This window comes from Mesocricetus auratus, unplaced genomic scaffold (genome assembly GCF_017639785.1).
Source record: "Mesocricetus auratus isolate SY011 unplaced genomic scaffold, BCM_Maur_2.0 Super-Scaffold_100010, whole genome shotgun sequence".
Lineage (NCBI taxonomy): Eukaryota > Metazoa > Chordata > Mammalia > Rodentia > Cricetidae > Mesocricetus > Mesocricetus auratus.
In genome coordinates, this window is record NW_024429194.1 from 17,106,745 (window position 1) to 17,119,694 (window position 12,950).

The window sequence follows — 12,950 nt, forward strand, 5'->3', positions numbered from 1 at the left end:
ACTCCAGGTTACTATTGTCCCCCAGGCCACCCCCAGCTCTCTGTCCGCAGCTTCTGCACCTCCTGAAGAGCAGTAGCCTCAAATGCTTGCTTACCCCACAGATGACAAACCTGGAGCTCTCCTAAGCAGCCTGGGCTGTGGGGCTGGTGTGTGAGGCAGCAGCGACTTCAGCTGCTGTGGGCTTTACGTCACTAAGCTGTAGACAGTCGCCTCTCGTGTGATCCTCCCCGGTGGGCACACACACACGCTCCACTCATGGGGCGAGGGCAGACTGAGCAAATAGAACACAGGTCTCTCCCACCATCCCACGACAAGTGATGCTTCTGACCTTCACAGGGGCGGGCAGCATACAGGGCGAGGAGCTTGGGCAGCACTTTGCTTGGGGTGGCTCGGTCTCTTCAGTGACTTGAAGGGATGTCTGTGAGGTTGTGTAGAAAAGCTGGGAAAGTCCAGGTCTGAGCAGGAAGGAACTGGCTGCTGACCCTGGGTCAGAGCTGAGCTATCTAGGTCTGCAGGGCCCACGGTTCACAGATCACAGAGCTGCGGGCAAGCTGTGTGGGCATAGCAAGAGCAGTGGGGAGGGCAGAGGCAGCACTCTGGAACTGGACAGCCTTGGAGAGGGTGAGCCATATGCTGGGCAGCCCAATACACAGGGCTGGGCCAGACTGGAGGGAAGCCTGTCTCCATCATGGAGGCTCACAGAGGCCTGCCTACGGTTTGCAATTCCTCAGAGGCTCCGAGCGGCCAGCCACTCCAAGAAGGGTGGCCTTTCCTATTCTATTGCCTGGCAGCTCTGATTAGTGCAGATGGCTGGGGTCTGAGGCCACACGTGGTGTGGCTGCAGAGGTGGCATCTCTCTGACACCTGTGGGGCTGGCACCTTCTTGGCTCTTTGCAGACTAGAAGCTGAGCTGCCTCTGCACTGAGGCCCCTCTGAGGGCCAAGGGTCGCTAGGCGGCTCCCTTTTGCCAGTCTGGGCTTGTACAACACTGAGCAGGGAGGAGGCGGTGGGCAGGGCACTGGCAGGTGGCTTGTAGGGTAAGACTTTCCAGCCATGAGGCGGAGCCAGAGGCTGCTTCTCCTAGAAGGCAGCGGCTCCTGGCCAGGTGTGTGCTAGCTCTTCTCAGGGAGGCTGGTGAATGGGACAGGGAGCCCGAGGGGCCGAGCTGGCCAATTACATGGACAGTAAATGGAGGAGGATTGATTTATACTGGTATCTGGGAAATGCTTAGGAGACACTGCCCAGGTCTGGCCTGAGGCTTATTCCTCTCCAAGCTGCCTTAGAGAGCCCTGGACCCACGCAGGTTCTGGCAGCCATTGCCTTCCCATCTGAACCATGGGAAGGGAGGCTGGGCAAGGACGGCCCATTTCACAGAGGCAGTGTGAGTAGCTTTTGGGTTGGGGTGGGGTGTGAAGCCTTGGACACACACGCCCTCCTCCAGGTTAGACCATTATGTTTTGAACATAGGTTGAGGAGGGAGGAGAGAGGTAAGGAGCTGGGCCTCCACCTCCCTGGACAGGCCCCTGTGGTACTCTTAATTGTTAGGTACTGACTCACCGCACTTCAAAGGCCTTGGCCGGAGTTCAGCTATTTAACCTGCTGCACGGAGCCTGTCACTCTGGAGCTCTGCCCATGGGGAGCTGAGCCTGCCTGCCGACCTGCTCCTCACCTGGACAGGTCCCTCTTCCTCCTAGCCAGTCCACACCCGCTGAAGAGCAGTCCCCAAGGGCCTCCAGGGCCCTGCTGCCTGCTGCTCAGGATGCCGGCCCCCTGTCTCTTTGCTCCAGACATGACTGAACAGCTGTCCTTGTGGCATCACTACCTGTTGGCCATCCAGTCACGGGAGTCACCCCGTGTCCAGGACTACCAGAGGGCAGAGAACATTCTGCTCACTGTGCTGGAGCGTGCCCATGCCTTGGACCCCCGCTTCCTCGTTGACTATTCTCGAGACCTGGAGGCCTTCCAGTTTGCACTGCGCTCCTCCGAGGAAGCGCTGGATGTGGAGGTGCCCCTGGGGGTGGACGCCGAGGCTCTCCTGGTTGAGGAGTCAGAAGCCACTGAACCAGGAGGTGTCCCTGCACTCTGTCGCCTGGGTGTCCTCAGGGAGACATCTGGCCTGGAGCCATGGATGACTGATGACGTCTTCAGTGTCTCCTCAGAGGGCAGAGACGAGCGCTGCAGTGGCCACATTGTACCCAGTAAAGTCCTGTGTGTCCTTAAAGATCTTCTGGTGGCTGCCATTGTTCATTGCAAGCACCACAGCCTCATTCCACCAGGTAACGGCGTGGGGAGTGGGGGAGGTGCTCTGCCCATGTGTGCAGTGTGTGTGTGTGCCTGCCTGCGTGCGTGCGTGCGTGCGTGCGTGCGTGTGTGTGTGTGTGTGTGTGTGTGTGTGTGTGTGTGTGTGTGTGTGTGAGACCACTGTGTTTGAGTGCTCAGGGTATAGACTGGCCCATGGGGGCTGCATACAGGTCCCTGTGTGTGTTCCCTGTACATATGAGTGTAGTGTGAGTTGTCATTGTGTGTTGGGGGCCCTGTGAGCCAGGAGACTTACTCTGGCCCCTGAGCACCCACCACTTCTGAGAAAGCAGGTGTGAGTCACACGTGACCTGTTTCTGCATGGTGATTTGGTGAAGACATTTTAATGGATGTCACTTTATAAGCGTCTGAAAGTTTAGAGCAAGCCTGCTGTTTTGTTGCCAGTTTGCTGCACAGGGTCTCCGGCAGGGCTCTGGGAAGCCAGTCTGTTACCTGATGCAATCTGTGACGCTTTACGCCTGTCCTCACTTCAGCCTAGGTCGCAGTCCGCCAGACTGTATGTGAACGTGGCAACGCGTCTGAGTCAGGATGTAAACACAATGCATGTATGTACGGGGATGTGAGCAGACATGAGCATTCATGCTTCCATATACTCAGGCGAGTAAGTGTGCATGCCTGCTTCAGTTTGTGACTGAGTCGCTAACTTGACACGCTGAGACCCAGAAGGCTGTGAGACTGGGTATTTTCAAATATGCCAGGGGCCCAGCCTCAGTCTCTCGCTGGACATCTTGTTTAAGCCATCTGGGGTGTTGGAGCCCAGATGGATGGTGCTCCAGCAAGACCAGAAGCAGCCAATTTCTTTACACAGAGGTGGCTTGAAGGGTAGGTACAACCTGTGATGAGCAAGAACATTGGGGACCCTAAGTGATGATGCTCATCCTCTTGGGTTCAAGTATAGTATGTCAGGTTGATAGGGCCCTGGAGGCCAAACAGAGTGTCCTGTTTTCCTTGGGAGGAGACAGACACATGATGGTGGTAGTTGCTACTTTCTCATAGGTTTTGTCTTCCCAAGTCAACCTCCTGGTATTTGTACTGTGCCATCAGTGAGAGATGCAGGTGTCTCTCCTGGAGGGCAGTGACATGCCTGAGATCCTTAGTGTGTGGAGTCCTGGTCTGGACGCGTGTCCAGGGACCTTGGAGCCTGGGATAGTGGACTGCTGTTTCTTCTCATGCTTCCTAGGGTTCTGGGAAAGGGTGTTTAGCAGAACCATAGCTGGATGCCTAGGTCTCAGTCTGGGCCGCATGATTCAGGAAGCTCTCAGACTTCCAACCCCAGGAGGTCAGTTTCTGTGGGCAATCCCATCCAGACCTGCTAGGCCAGGTGTCCCACAGCAGAAGACTGACCTTTGGGTGGCCAGAGACCGTCATTAAGTGTCTGGTGTTTTGCAGCTCCTTTGGCATCTTACCTGGTCATCTCTTGAACCTTCTAATTCTTGCTTGACCTAACACAGCCTTTGCCAGTTGGCTTTGGCTTCTGCAGACCCACTGTTTTGCTGAAGCACAGACCCATGGGGGCAACTAGGAGACTTCCAAGTTATGGGCCATCAAGGACCATCCAAAACTCTAGTGCCCACCTTGCATACCCATGTTGCCTCCTGGCAGAGAAAGGAGACCACCCACCCACACCCCCACACACAGTCTAGGCCCATTCCTGCTGCTGTGGCTGAGCTGGCCCCATGGGAAATTCCAGGCATTGCTTCCAACACATTCCTTAAAAGGGAAGCTATTGCTGGTGACAGGGTTCAGGTATCCACTCCCAGAACCGGTGAGACCAGCCAGGTCTGGCTTAGAGGTAGTCTAGTGAGAACAGGTGTGGCTGGCTGTCTTCCAGGCTGCTATTTCACAAATAAAAATGTGTGACTAGAGGAATACAGGCAGACATTTAGACGATGGACAGAGAGGGTCCCCACCCCCTTCACAGGGAAACCGAGGCTCATGCAGGATGGAGAATTCCAGAGGTTGCCTCCGAGCTCTCCTGCAGATGGTGGAAACTGAAGGGAAACAAGGCCAGGTCTTTCCTTGCGATGAAGGCCCTGGTACAAGGCTCGTGTTCGGGAACAGCTCCCAGAGGGTTGGCTGTTCTGGCCTCTGACCCACGCCCCTCAATAGACATGGGAGGATAGTGCTGGGGTAGGAGGGGAAATGGTTCCACTCTGGGCCTGTGTGATGGTGTGGGTGTCTCCTCTGTTGCTGAGTTGTTTAGAAAGGAAGAGAACGCTGAGGTAGAAGACTCCTGCAAGTAACACACAAGCATCTGTTACTCCTGAGATGTCCCTCTTAGGTGACCTAGAGGTTCATGGTAGGGACCCGAGCCCTGGGACGGGTCTCAGTAGGGAGGGGAGAGAGGAGTCTCTTGGCCATAATGTGTCATTCATGAGGTGATAGAGGTAGCTAATTCTGGAGAGCTAAGTAGACAAAGACCTGGTCGTACAGAATGTTCAGGCTTATCCTGGATTTCTGGGTCATGGCAGCCTGGAAATGGGGTTATCCAGGACCTCCTCCCCGGTCTTTCCCAACACTGACAGTTCTCTCCCACAAACCTGATCCTGAGCTGCTCCTGGCCTTTGCTGCCCAGGCCCTGCCCGTATGGATGGTATGAGGACCAGCACGCGTGTGTGCGTGGGGTAGCGCATGAGGTGAGCACAACTTCACCAGCTCATCAGGAGAGGTCCAGCCTGGGGTTGATGACTTCCCCCCCGCCTTGTTTCTTCTCATGTGGGCTGGGCTATTATGTCTGATCTCCCTGGCCACAACTGGCCGGAAGAGGGATGAGAGTCACTGTAGGTGACACCGTAGCTAAAGGCTGTCCTTTAGAGTTGTCCCTGGAACAGGGTGCTGGGCCAAGAGCATCCCACTCACTTTCACTGGAGACCGAAAGGGTTCAGAAGGAAGCAATGCGACGTCTTCATACGGCCGTCCAGTAGAGAGCTGCAGGCTGTGGGCTGCCCAGGGTGGCAGGGGAGCCTCCCCAGCACAGCTCTTCACATGCCATCTATGTCCAGTGCTTTTCCTTGGGGCCCGCTCTCTCTCCTGGCTCAGTCTGGACACCAAGTGGAGCTGATCACGGCCAGAGGTGGGACCGTCAGGGGCAGATCCCGCAGGTCTAAGGACGTGTGGGCAGAGGCTCAGGCAACGAGAGTGAGGGGGGGGGACCCACAGAGAGAAGGCTCATGAAGGAAGCTGTGACGTCGCTCAGCTGGCGTTGCTCCGTGAATGGGGTTGTGCAGTAGTTCAATATGGATGGGCTGGCAAAGGAACAGCCGAAAAGGGGAAGGACAGTCGTGGCAGCAGGCAGGGTGTGCCAGACCAACGCAGGGTTAGGCCCTAAAGAGTGAGGCTGGATTGCTGGCGGGTTGTTGCAGGCTCGCTGAACGCTGCTAGCCTGAAGGAAGGGGAGCTGCATCTGTCCCTGCTGGTGTCCAGCGGCTGGAGGAAGATCCGCTTCAACGTTGTGCCCGTGGTGCGGAAGAAGCACAGGCTGCCTGCCTTGGAGGGGGCCCAGCTGAAGCCTGGATTCCCTGAGGGCGCCTTGAGGAGAGTCGCCAGCCATGGGGTAGACCTGGTGCCAGCTGATGCCCAGCGCTGGAGGTAGACGCCACTCTGGACCTTTGGGTCTTGATGGAAGGGGGAAACACCTCAATGCTCCCTGAGCCCAGCACAGGAGGCTCTGAGGGGTTCTTGCCTGCTTCCGCCCTGTGGGCATCTGTGTCATACTGAGGTCACTAGAATCCAGTAGTACACTCTGGAGGATTTCTAGTGTTCAACAATTCACAGAGAGGTCCCGGGAGGGCATGGCTGGGTCATCTTCTGCACAGGAGATAGTTAGTATCATAATGCTATGATAAGATAGCCACTGCGGAAGGTGGTGTGGAGGGTCCTTCACAAACAGCCAGGTAAACACTCGCAGAGAGGTTGTCTAAGGTGCCCACACAGTGAGGATGCACACAGTGAGGATGCCCATACAGTGAGGATGCACACAGTGAGGATGCCCATACAGTGAGGATGCACACAGTGAGGATGCCCATACAATGAGGATGCACACAGTGAGGATGCCCATACAGTGAGGATGCACACAGTGAGGATGCCCATACAGTGAGGATGCACACAGTGAGGATGCCCATACAATGAGGATGCACACAGTGAGGATGCACACAGTGAGGATGCACACAGTGAGGATGCCCATACAGTGAGGATGCTCACACAGTGAGGATGCCCATACAGTGAGGATGCCCATACAGTGAGGATGCCCATACAGTGAGGATGCCCATACAATGAGGATGCACACAGTGAGGATGCCCATACAGTGAGGATGCTCACACAGTGAGGATGCACACAGTGAGGATGCCCATACAGTGAGGATGCACACAGTGAGGATGCACACAGTGAGGATGCACACAGTGAGGATGCTCACACAGTGAGGATGCTCACACAGTGAGGATGCTCACACAGTGAGGATGCCCATACAATGAGGATGCACACAGTGAGGATGCACACAGTGAGGATGCACACAGTGAGGATGCTCACACAGTGAGGATGCTCACACAGTGAGGATGCTCACACAGTGAGGATGCACACAGTGAGGATGCTCACACAGTGAGGATGCACACAGTGAGGATGCTCACACAGTGAGGATGCTCACACAGTGAGGATGCCCACACAGTGAGGATGCTCACACAGTGAGGATGCCCATACAGTGAGGATGCTCACACAGAGAGGATGCTCACACAGTGAGGATGCTCACACAGAGAGGATGCTCACAGAGTGAGGATGCTCACACAGAGAGGATGCTCACACAGTGAGGATGCACACAGTGAGGATGCTCACACAGTGAGGATGCACACAGTGAGGATGCTCACACAGTGGGGATGCACACAGAGTGAGGATGCTCACACAGTGGGGATGCACACAGAGTGAGGATGCTCACACAGTGAGGATGCACACAGAGTGAGGATGCTCACACAGTGGGGATGCACACAGAGTGAGGATGCTCACACAGTGAGGATGCCCACAGTGAGGATGCACACAGTGAGGATGCACACAGTGAGGATGCACACAGTGAGGATGCACACAGTGAGGATGCACACAGTGAGGATGCTCACACAGTGAGGATGCACACAGAGTGAAGATGCTCACACAGTGAGGATGCACACAGTGAGGATGCTCACACAGAGAGGATGCTCACACAGTGAGGATGCACACAGTGAGGATGCACACAGTGAGGATGCACACAGTGAGGATGCTCACACAGTGAGGATGCACACAGTGAGGATGCTCACACAGAGAGGATGCTCACACCAATGAAAGTAACTTGAACTTGCTAATACCTTTCACTTGGGGTGGCCTTGCCAGAGTTACAGAGCCCTCAAAGAATGTTCCTCCACCTGAGGTGTTTAGTTATAGATGTGTCCCCTCATCTGCCAGCTCCTATCTCCAACCCTGGCTTCTTTGAGTCCCTTGAAGCCTGTGAGTTCAGTGATGGCCACCCGCTACCAAGTCAGTGTCCATGAGAAGGTGAAGGGACAGAAGCTGAGCCAGGAGGACTCAGGGCCTGGGGCCCATCCAAGCCTGACACCACTGGCATCCACATACAAGGCCACAGTGTTTCTACTGGGAGAAACACATGCCCAAGGTGCCGCCATCTTAGAACTGAATCGTTCCTTCTATGTGACATTTATAAGTTGCCGCGGCATTCTGAAGCCTTCGAAGAGCTCTGTGGGCCCTATGCCCTGCACCCTTGCTGACCTATTCATGCAGAGCAGGGCCCGCGCCAAGCGTGCTGAGGAACCACCTGCCTACGAAGGCAGGTGAAAGGTGCGGCCGAGTAGAACCACCTTACGCAAAGAGAACATGGCCTTTCTGTTGTCCCACCTCTGCCTGCCCTTTAGGACTGAGACGCACAGGGTGTGGAGGCCCTACCCTGTGATGGGCTGGCAATCCCAGAAGTGAGAGCCTGTGGTGTGCTGTGCCCTGTGCTAAGGGTCAGAGCTGAGCGTCTCCACACATTATCCACCCCCTGGCTCCCATGGAGGGGAGGGGCTTTGCTTTCCCTAACAAGCTCTAGAGTGGAACCCACACCCTCTGCCAGCCTGGGGCCCCCGAGCCCCAGTCTAAAAGAAGGTGGGTGACTGAGGTCTCCCCTTGTCCCTGCAATCTTTGATGGGGAGTCTGAACCCTAGGTGTTCCAGCTAGCAAGCAGAATCAACTGCTGAGAGACAGGGCCTAGAGCCCCAGAATGGCCACAGTTAGGGTGTGGCCCTCAAGTGGGACTCAGAGGCTCTAGAGTTGGGGAGCAGCAGCAGACTGGACTTTTTCTTTCTGCTGGGACACAGGGTGCTGGGCACTGACAGGTGGGTCTGGCTTTCAGGGTCTCCACTGGCTACCTGCTCAGTCGCCTGCTGGGTGCACTAGGCTCCTTCCCTGGTCACCGCCTGGACAGCCTCTCCATCCTCGACCGGGTGAATCTGGAGAGCTGGCGCGGTGGCAGCCAGAGCCCCGGCCTAACCTTTGACCACCTCAAGGTACGCATGGTAGCTCACCTCCGGCCGTGCTCTGTTGCTTATGTCAGTGACTAGACGGCACAGGGCGGTGACCCCCTAGGTGTGTCCCTCACAGCAGCTCCCATGGTAAGCAGCCACAGGTATGGGGAGGATTCCAGGTTCACCTGAGGAAGAGATCGCAGCTCACGAGGTCTCGTAGACATGGCTGTGGAGTGGTGTCATGGCCTTGGCCATCCCTAGACTGGTGATGTGGGAGGCCTTGCAATCCCACATGACTGAGTGGGGCCACACACGGCTGGACCTTTCCCCAGCACGAGTCCTCCCGTGTCTATGAACAATCCTGGTCAGGTTCCCCTATGGACTGGAGCCAACTGGGTACCCATGGGAGCACCGGCTCCCTTCCTGTGCTCCCTGGGACGGCACACTCAGTCATGTCTCATCTGCATCCTGCTATGGCTTTGTAATAGTCCAGTGCTGAGAAGAACAGGAAAGGTGCCTACCATCCCTAACCCCCAGGGCGTTGAGAGGAGAGTGGGTAGGGCCGTGAAGTCTGGGATCCTCGAGAGATGCATGCTCACGATGGGATCCTCCGGAGACGCATGCTCATGATGCAGAGGACGCCCTCCTTGGTCCAGGGGTTAGGGTCAGGTGAGCTGATGTGTCATCAGACACTGGCTCTGGGGAGACTCCTTGTGTGGACTGAGGCCATTGACTGCTCTCTCAGACCTCTGCCTGAGGTGGGTATCCAGTTTCCAGGGGTCATCGGGGTCTGATATTCAGAGGATCCTAAATGAACGGAGAGGTGGTGGAGGAGGACAGGGATCTGAGGACACAGACTTGCAGTTGGCTAATCGCGTAAGAGTCTTGGAGCAGAAAGGAGAAGAAGGACTTCTAATGCCCTGGGTTGGGCCCTCTGGGTTGGTCTACAGAGAACGAGCTCAAAGGAGGGGCATGAAGAAATCCTCAAGGATGGAGGAAGCCTCAGATAACCCTGAGGAAGTTCTGAAGTTCAGCAGAAGGTGGAAAGAGAGGCCCAGAGGGAAGCAGGAGGGGCAGAGAAGGAGTAGGAGCCCCAGGAGTTGCTGGGTGGCAGGTATAAGAGGGCTCGGCACTCGGAGATGTTGAGGAGGGTTGGCTGGAGCAGGGCTAGTGTACAGGCAGGTGGCGGGGAGTCGGTCCAGCTGCCCATTGACAGGCAGGTCTGACTTTGTCCTGCAGACGGTGCTGCTGTGGGCCTCTGTGCTCTTCCCAGCAACGGAGGACTGGGCAGACCTGCAGGGCTCGGTGTACCGCCTGCTGGTTGTGCTGCTCTGCTGCCTGGCTACCAGGAACCTGCCCCACTTCCTGTACCCGGAGCACAACTTGCTGCAAGACAGTGGCCTGGACCTCGGTGCCATCTACCAACGTGTGGAACACTTCGCCAGCCAGCCTGAAGAGTCCTTACGAATCCATGTCACCCACCTGGGCCACAGCCGTCCACCACGCATTGACAACGGAGTCAAGGCACTCCTGCAGCTACCCGCCAGTGACCCTACCTACTGGACCACTGCCTACTTTGATTTTCTGCTAGATAAGGTGGGTGCAACTGTTTCAAGAGGGAGTGGCTAGAGCCCTGGTCCTGAACCCTGACCCCTCCCTCCCAGGTCAGGAGCTCAAGGATGGCTGGGGTAAAGCCAGACCTCTGGGGGTAAAGCCAGACCTCTGGATGGCCGAGGGTCACATGGGACATAGAATGCAACCTCAAGAAAGGCCCCAAGGGTGAAGACTGCTCTCTGGAAGGTTAGGGTTAGGGTTAGGGTTAGGGTTAGGGTTAGGGTTAGGGTTAGGGTTAGGGTTTGGGTTAGGGTTAGGGTTAGGGTTAGGGTTAGGGTTTGGGTTTGGGTTAGGGTTAGGGTTAGGGTTTGGGTTTGGGTTTGGGTTAGGGCAGAGTTCCTGAGATTACCCCTGTGTTCCACAGACTTACCCTAAACCACACAACAAATGCCCAGAACCCTTCTCTACCTTGGGGCTTAGATTTTCCCTGGGATCCATTTCCTATGTGTTCCTGGACTTGGCATTCTGATGGTCACACTCTTTGGGACCTTATGTTCTCTGGCCTGCTGTCTAGAGGTACCTACCAGCTGTCCCTTCTACACCTGTAGAGCCCATTGCTCCCCTACAAAGGCAGGGACTCCACCACCCAGCCCCAAATATTGCCTCCAACATATGCCTAACATTTTTTTGCCAGGCGTTGGTGGTGCACGCCTTTAGTCCCAGCACTCGGGAGGCAGAGACAGGCGGATCTCTGTGAGTTTGAGGCCAGCCTGGTCTACAGAGCGAGTTCCAGGACAAGCCTCCAAAACAATACAGAGAAACCCTGTCTGGAAAAAACAAAACCAAAAAGAACCAAAACAAACAAACAAACAAAAACCCCACATGCATGAAAATTTTTGGTCACTGATGTGCATGGAAGGAACCTTCAACCAGAATCACTGGGACCTCCTCAGGGGTCATTGTGTCAGGGATTCCGGGGATATGCTGTGTGATACAGGCTGTTGGAAGAGGAATGCTGGGGTGGCTCACCTGCAGGGGTGACGGACCAGGTGGATCCTTGCAGACAGGGTGGTCAGAGAAGATGGTTGAGACAGGTATAGCCTGGCTGCCTGTGACCCTCTGTCCCTGCCCACCTCAGTTCCAGGTCTTTAACATCCAGGATAAGGACAGAATCTCAGCCATGCAGAACATCTTCCAGAAGACCAAGACCATGGGAAATGACAACAGCTGAGCTGGAATGGGAGGCCCAGTCTCTACCAACCTGCAGAGCTCCCTGGGACTTCTGGAAAGGAATGGGGATGGGGGAATCTCTTTAGTGACAGGTGGAGGGACTTAGTCCCTGAGGACTCCTGTTCAAGGAGAGTTCAAGTAGCTGGCACGGAGGTCTTGAGACAGCCACCATGTTCCAGACCAGGACTGAGGTGGCTGGTTGTATGCTTCCCAGGGACCCATTGATCCATTCATTGGACAGTCAGGACAGGTATAGGCATAAGACAGCTTGGGCGTTTGCTCTGCTTATGTTTCACACTACTCCTGGGGGTTGAAACACTGTGTGTTTAGCGTTGAGTACATTAATGCCCCAGTGTACCCTGTGGGGAGGGTCCCCCACTTGGTGTATCTCTCTGCAAATATAGACTCCTAAGACTTGTGTGCAAAGATGGTTTCATTTCAAACCTTCCGCACTCTTAGGCAGAGACTGTTCCCCTGGACAGATAATCCTTACTCTCCAGTTCAGAAGGAGCTGAAGCCAGAAGAGGGACTGCCACAGCTCCCTTTCCCCAATACTAGTCTGACCTGCTTCTCTGTTACTGGAGCAGTGTCCCCTGTTCCCAGCATCCAGTGACTCACATCTTCTCATTAGCTTGAAGCAGCTTCCCTGGAGCCCGGGACCTCTGAGTGCCCCAGCTCAGAGACATCTCTTCTCCGTTGTCTTTGGCACTTGGTGGCATTTACTCCTTGGCTTCAGAACTGTGGGCTGCATTCCAGGCTCTGAGGAGGGAACCCAAGTCCCGTATTTGTGCAGGACATCCAGTGTCCCAGTGTCCGCCAAGGACTGACAGCATGTGTCAGAGCAACTACACAATGAGTAAGTGCCCAGGGTCCCTGAAGTTTGTGGGACCAGGGCCCAAGCTATCACCAACACAAGAGAAATGCTGTGTTGTCTCAAGAGTGGAACTTAAACAGACCCGAGCCCACCCTGCTCACTTCCTTGGTGATAAATATAAGTCACATTTAACAGAGATGAGAGCTGTGAGCGCAGGAAAGGCCAAGGGGACACTAATTTTTTTCGACAAGGTCTTGCTATTTAGCCCTGGCTTGCCTGGAATTCTCTAAATAGACCAGGCTATCCTCAGACTCTTAGAGATATCCCTGAGTGCAGGGATTAAAGGTATATACAACCATGCCCACCTAAATTTTATTAGAATTGTATTTATTTTGCTTGTATCAGTGTGTGTGTGTGTGTCATCCCTAGTCCACTGCCCTTTAAACAGTCTTCCCAAACACACTACATGAGGGTGTAGGAGCAGAATATAGCATTCCTTAAAGTGTACCACAGCGACTTCAGTAAGAACCAGGTGGGCTGTGTCATGTCGGGATTAC

At 55.1% G+C, this 12,950-nt stretch overlaps 1 protein-coding gene across 1 annotated transcript; it reads left to right on the plus strand.

The window, feature by feature from the left end:
* Window positions 1-1,097: 1,097 nt before the first annotated feature.
* On the plus strand, window positions 1,098-12,005 carry Mab21l4 (mab-21 like 4). The gene is made up of 5 exons (XM_013118450.3): window positions 1,098-2,276; window positions 5,682-5,907; window positions 8,684-8,837; window positions 10,035-10,391; window positions 11,488-12,005. The coding sequence occupies exons 1-5, from the start codon at window positions 1,760-1,762 to the stop codon at window positions 11,578-11,580; spliced, it is 1,347 nt and encodes a 448-aa protein (XP_012973904.1). The 5' UTR covers window positions 1,098-1,759; the 3' UTR covers window positions 11,581-12,005.
* The last annotated feature ends 945 nt before the right edge of the window (window positions 12,006-12,950 follow it).

Bases quoted from the DNA above. Each gene is read 5' to 3' on its own strand.
- Mab21l4 (XM_013118450.3), top strand. From the start codon at position 1,760: ATGCCGGCCCCCTGTCTCTTTGCTCCAGACATGACTGAACAGCTGTCC. The intron at 2,277-5,681 runs GTAACGGCGTGG...GGGTTGTTGCAG, and splicing joins CCACAGCCTCATTCCACCAG to GCTCGCTGAACGCTGCTAGC. The intron at 8,838-10,034 runs GTACGCATGGTA...TTTGTCCTGCAG, and splicing joins TAACCTTTGACCACCTCAAG to ACGGTGCTGCTGTGGGCCTC.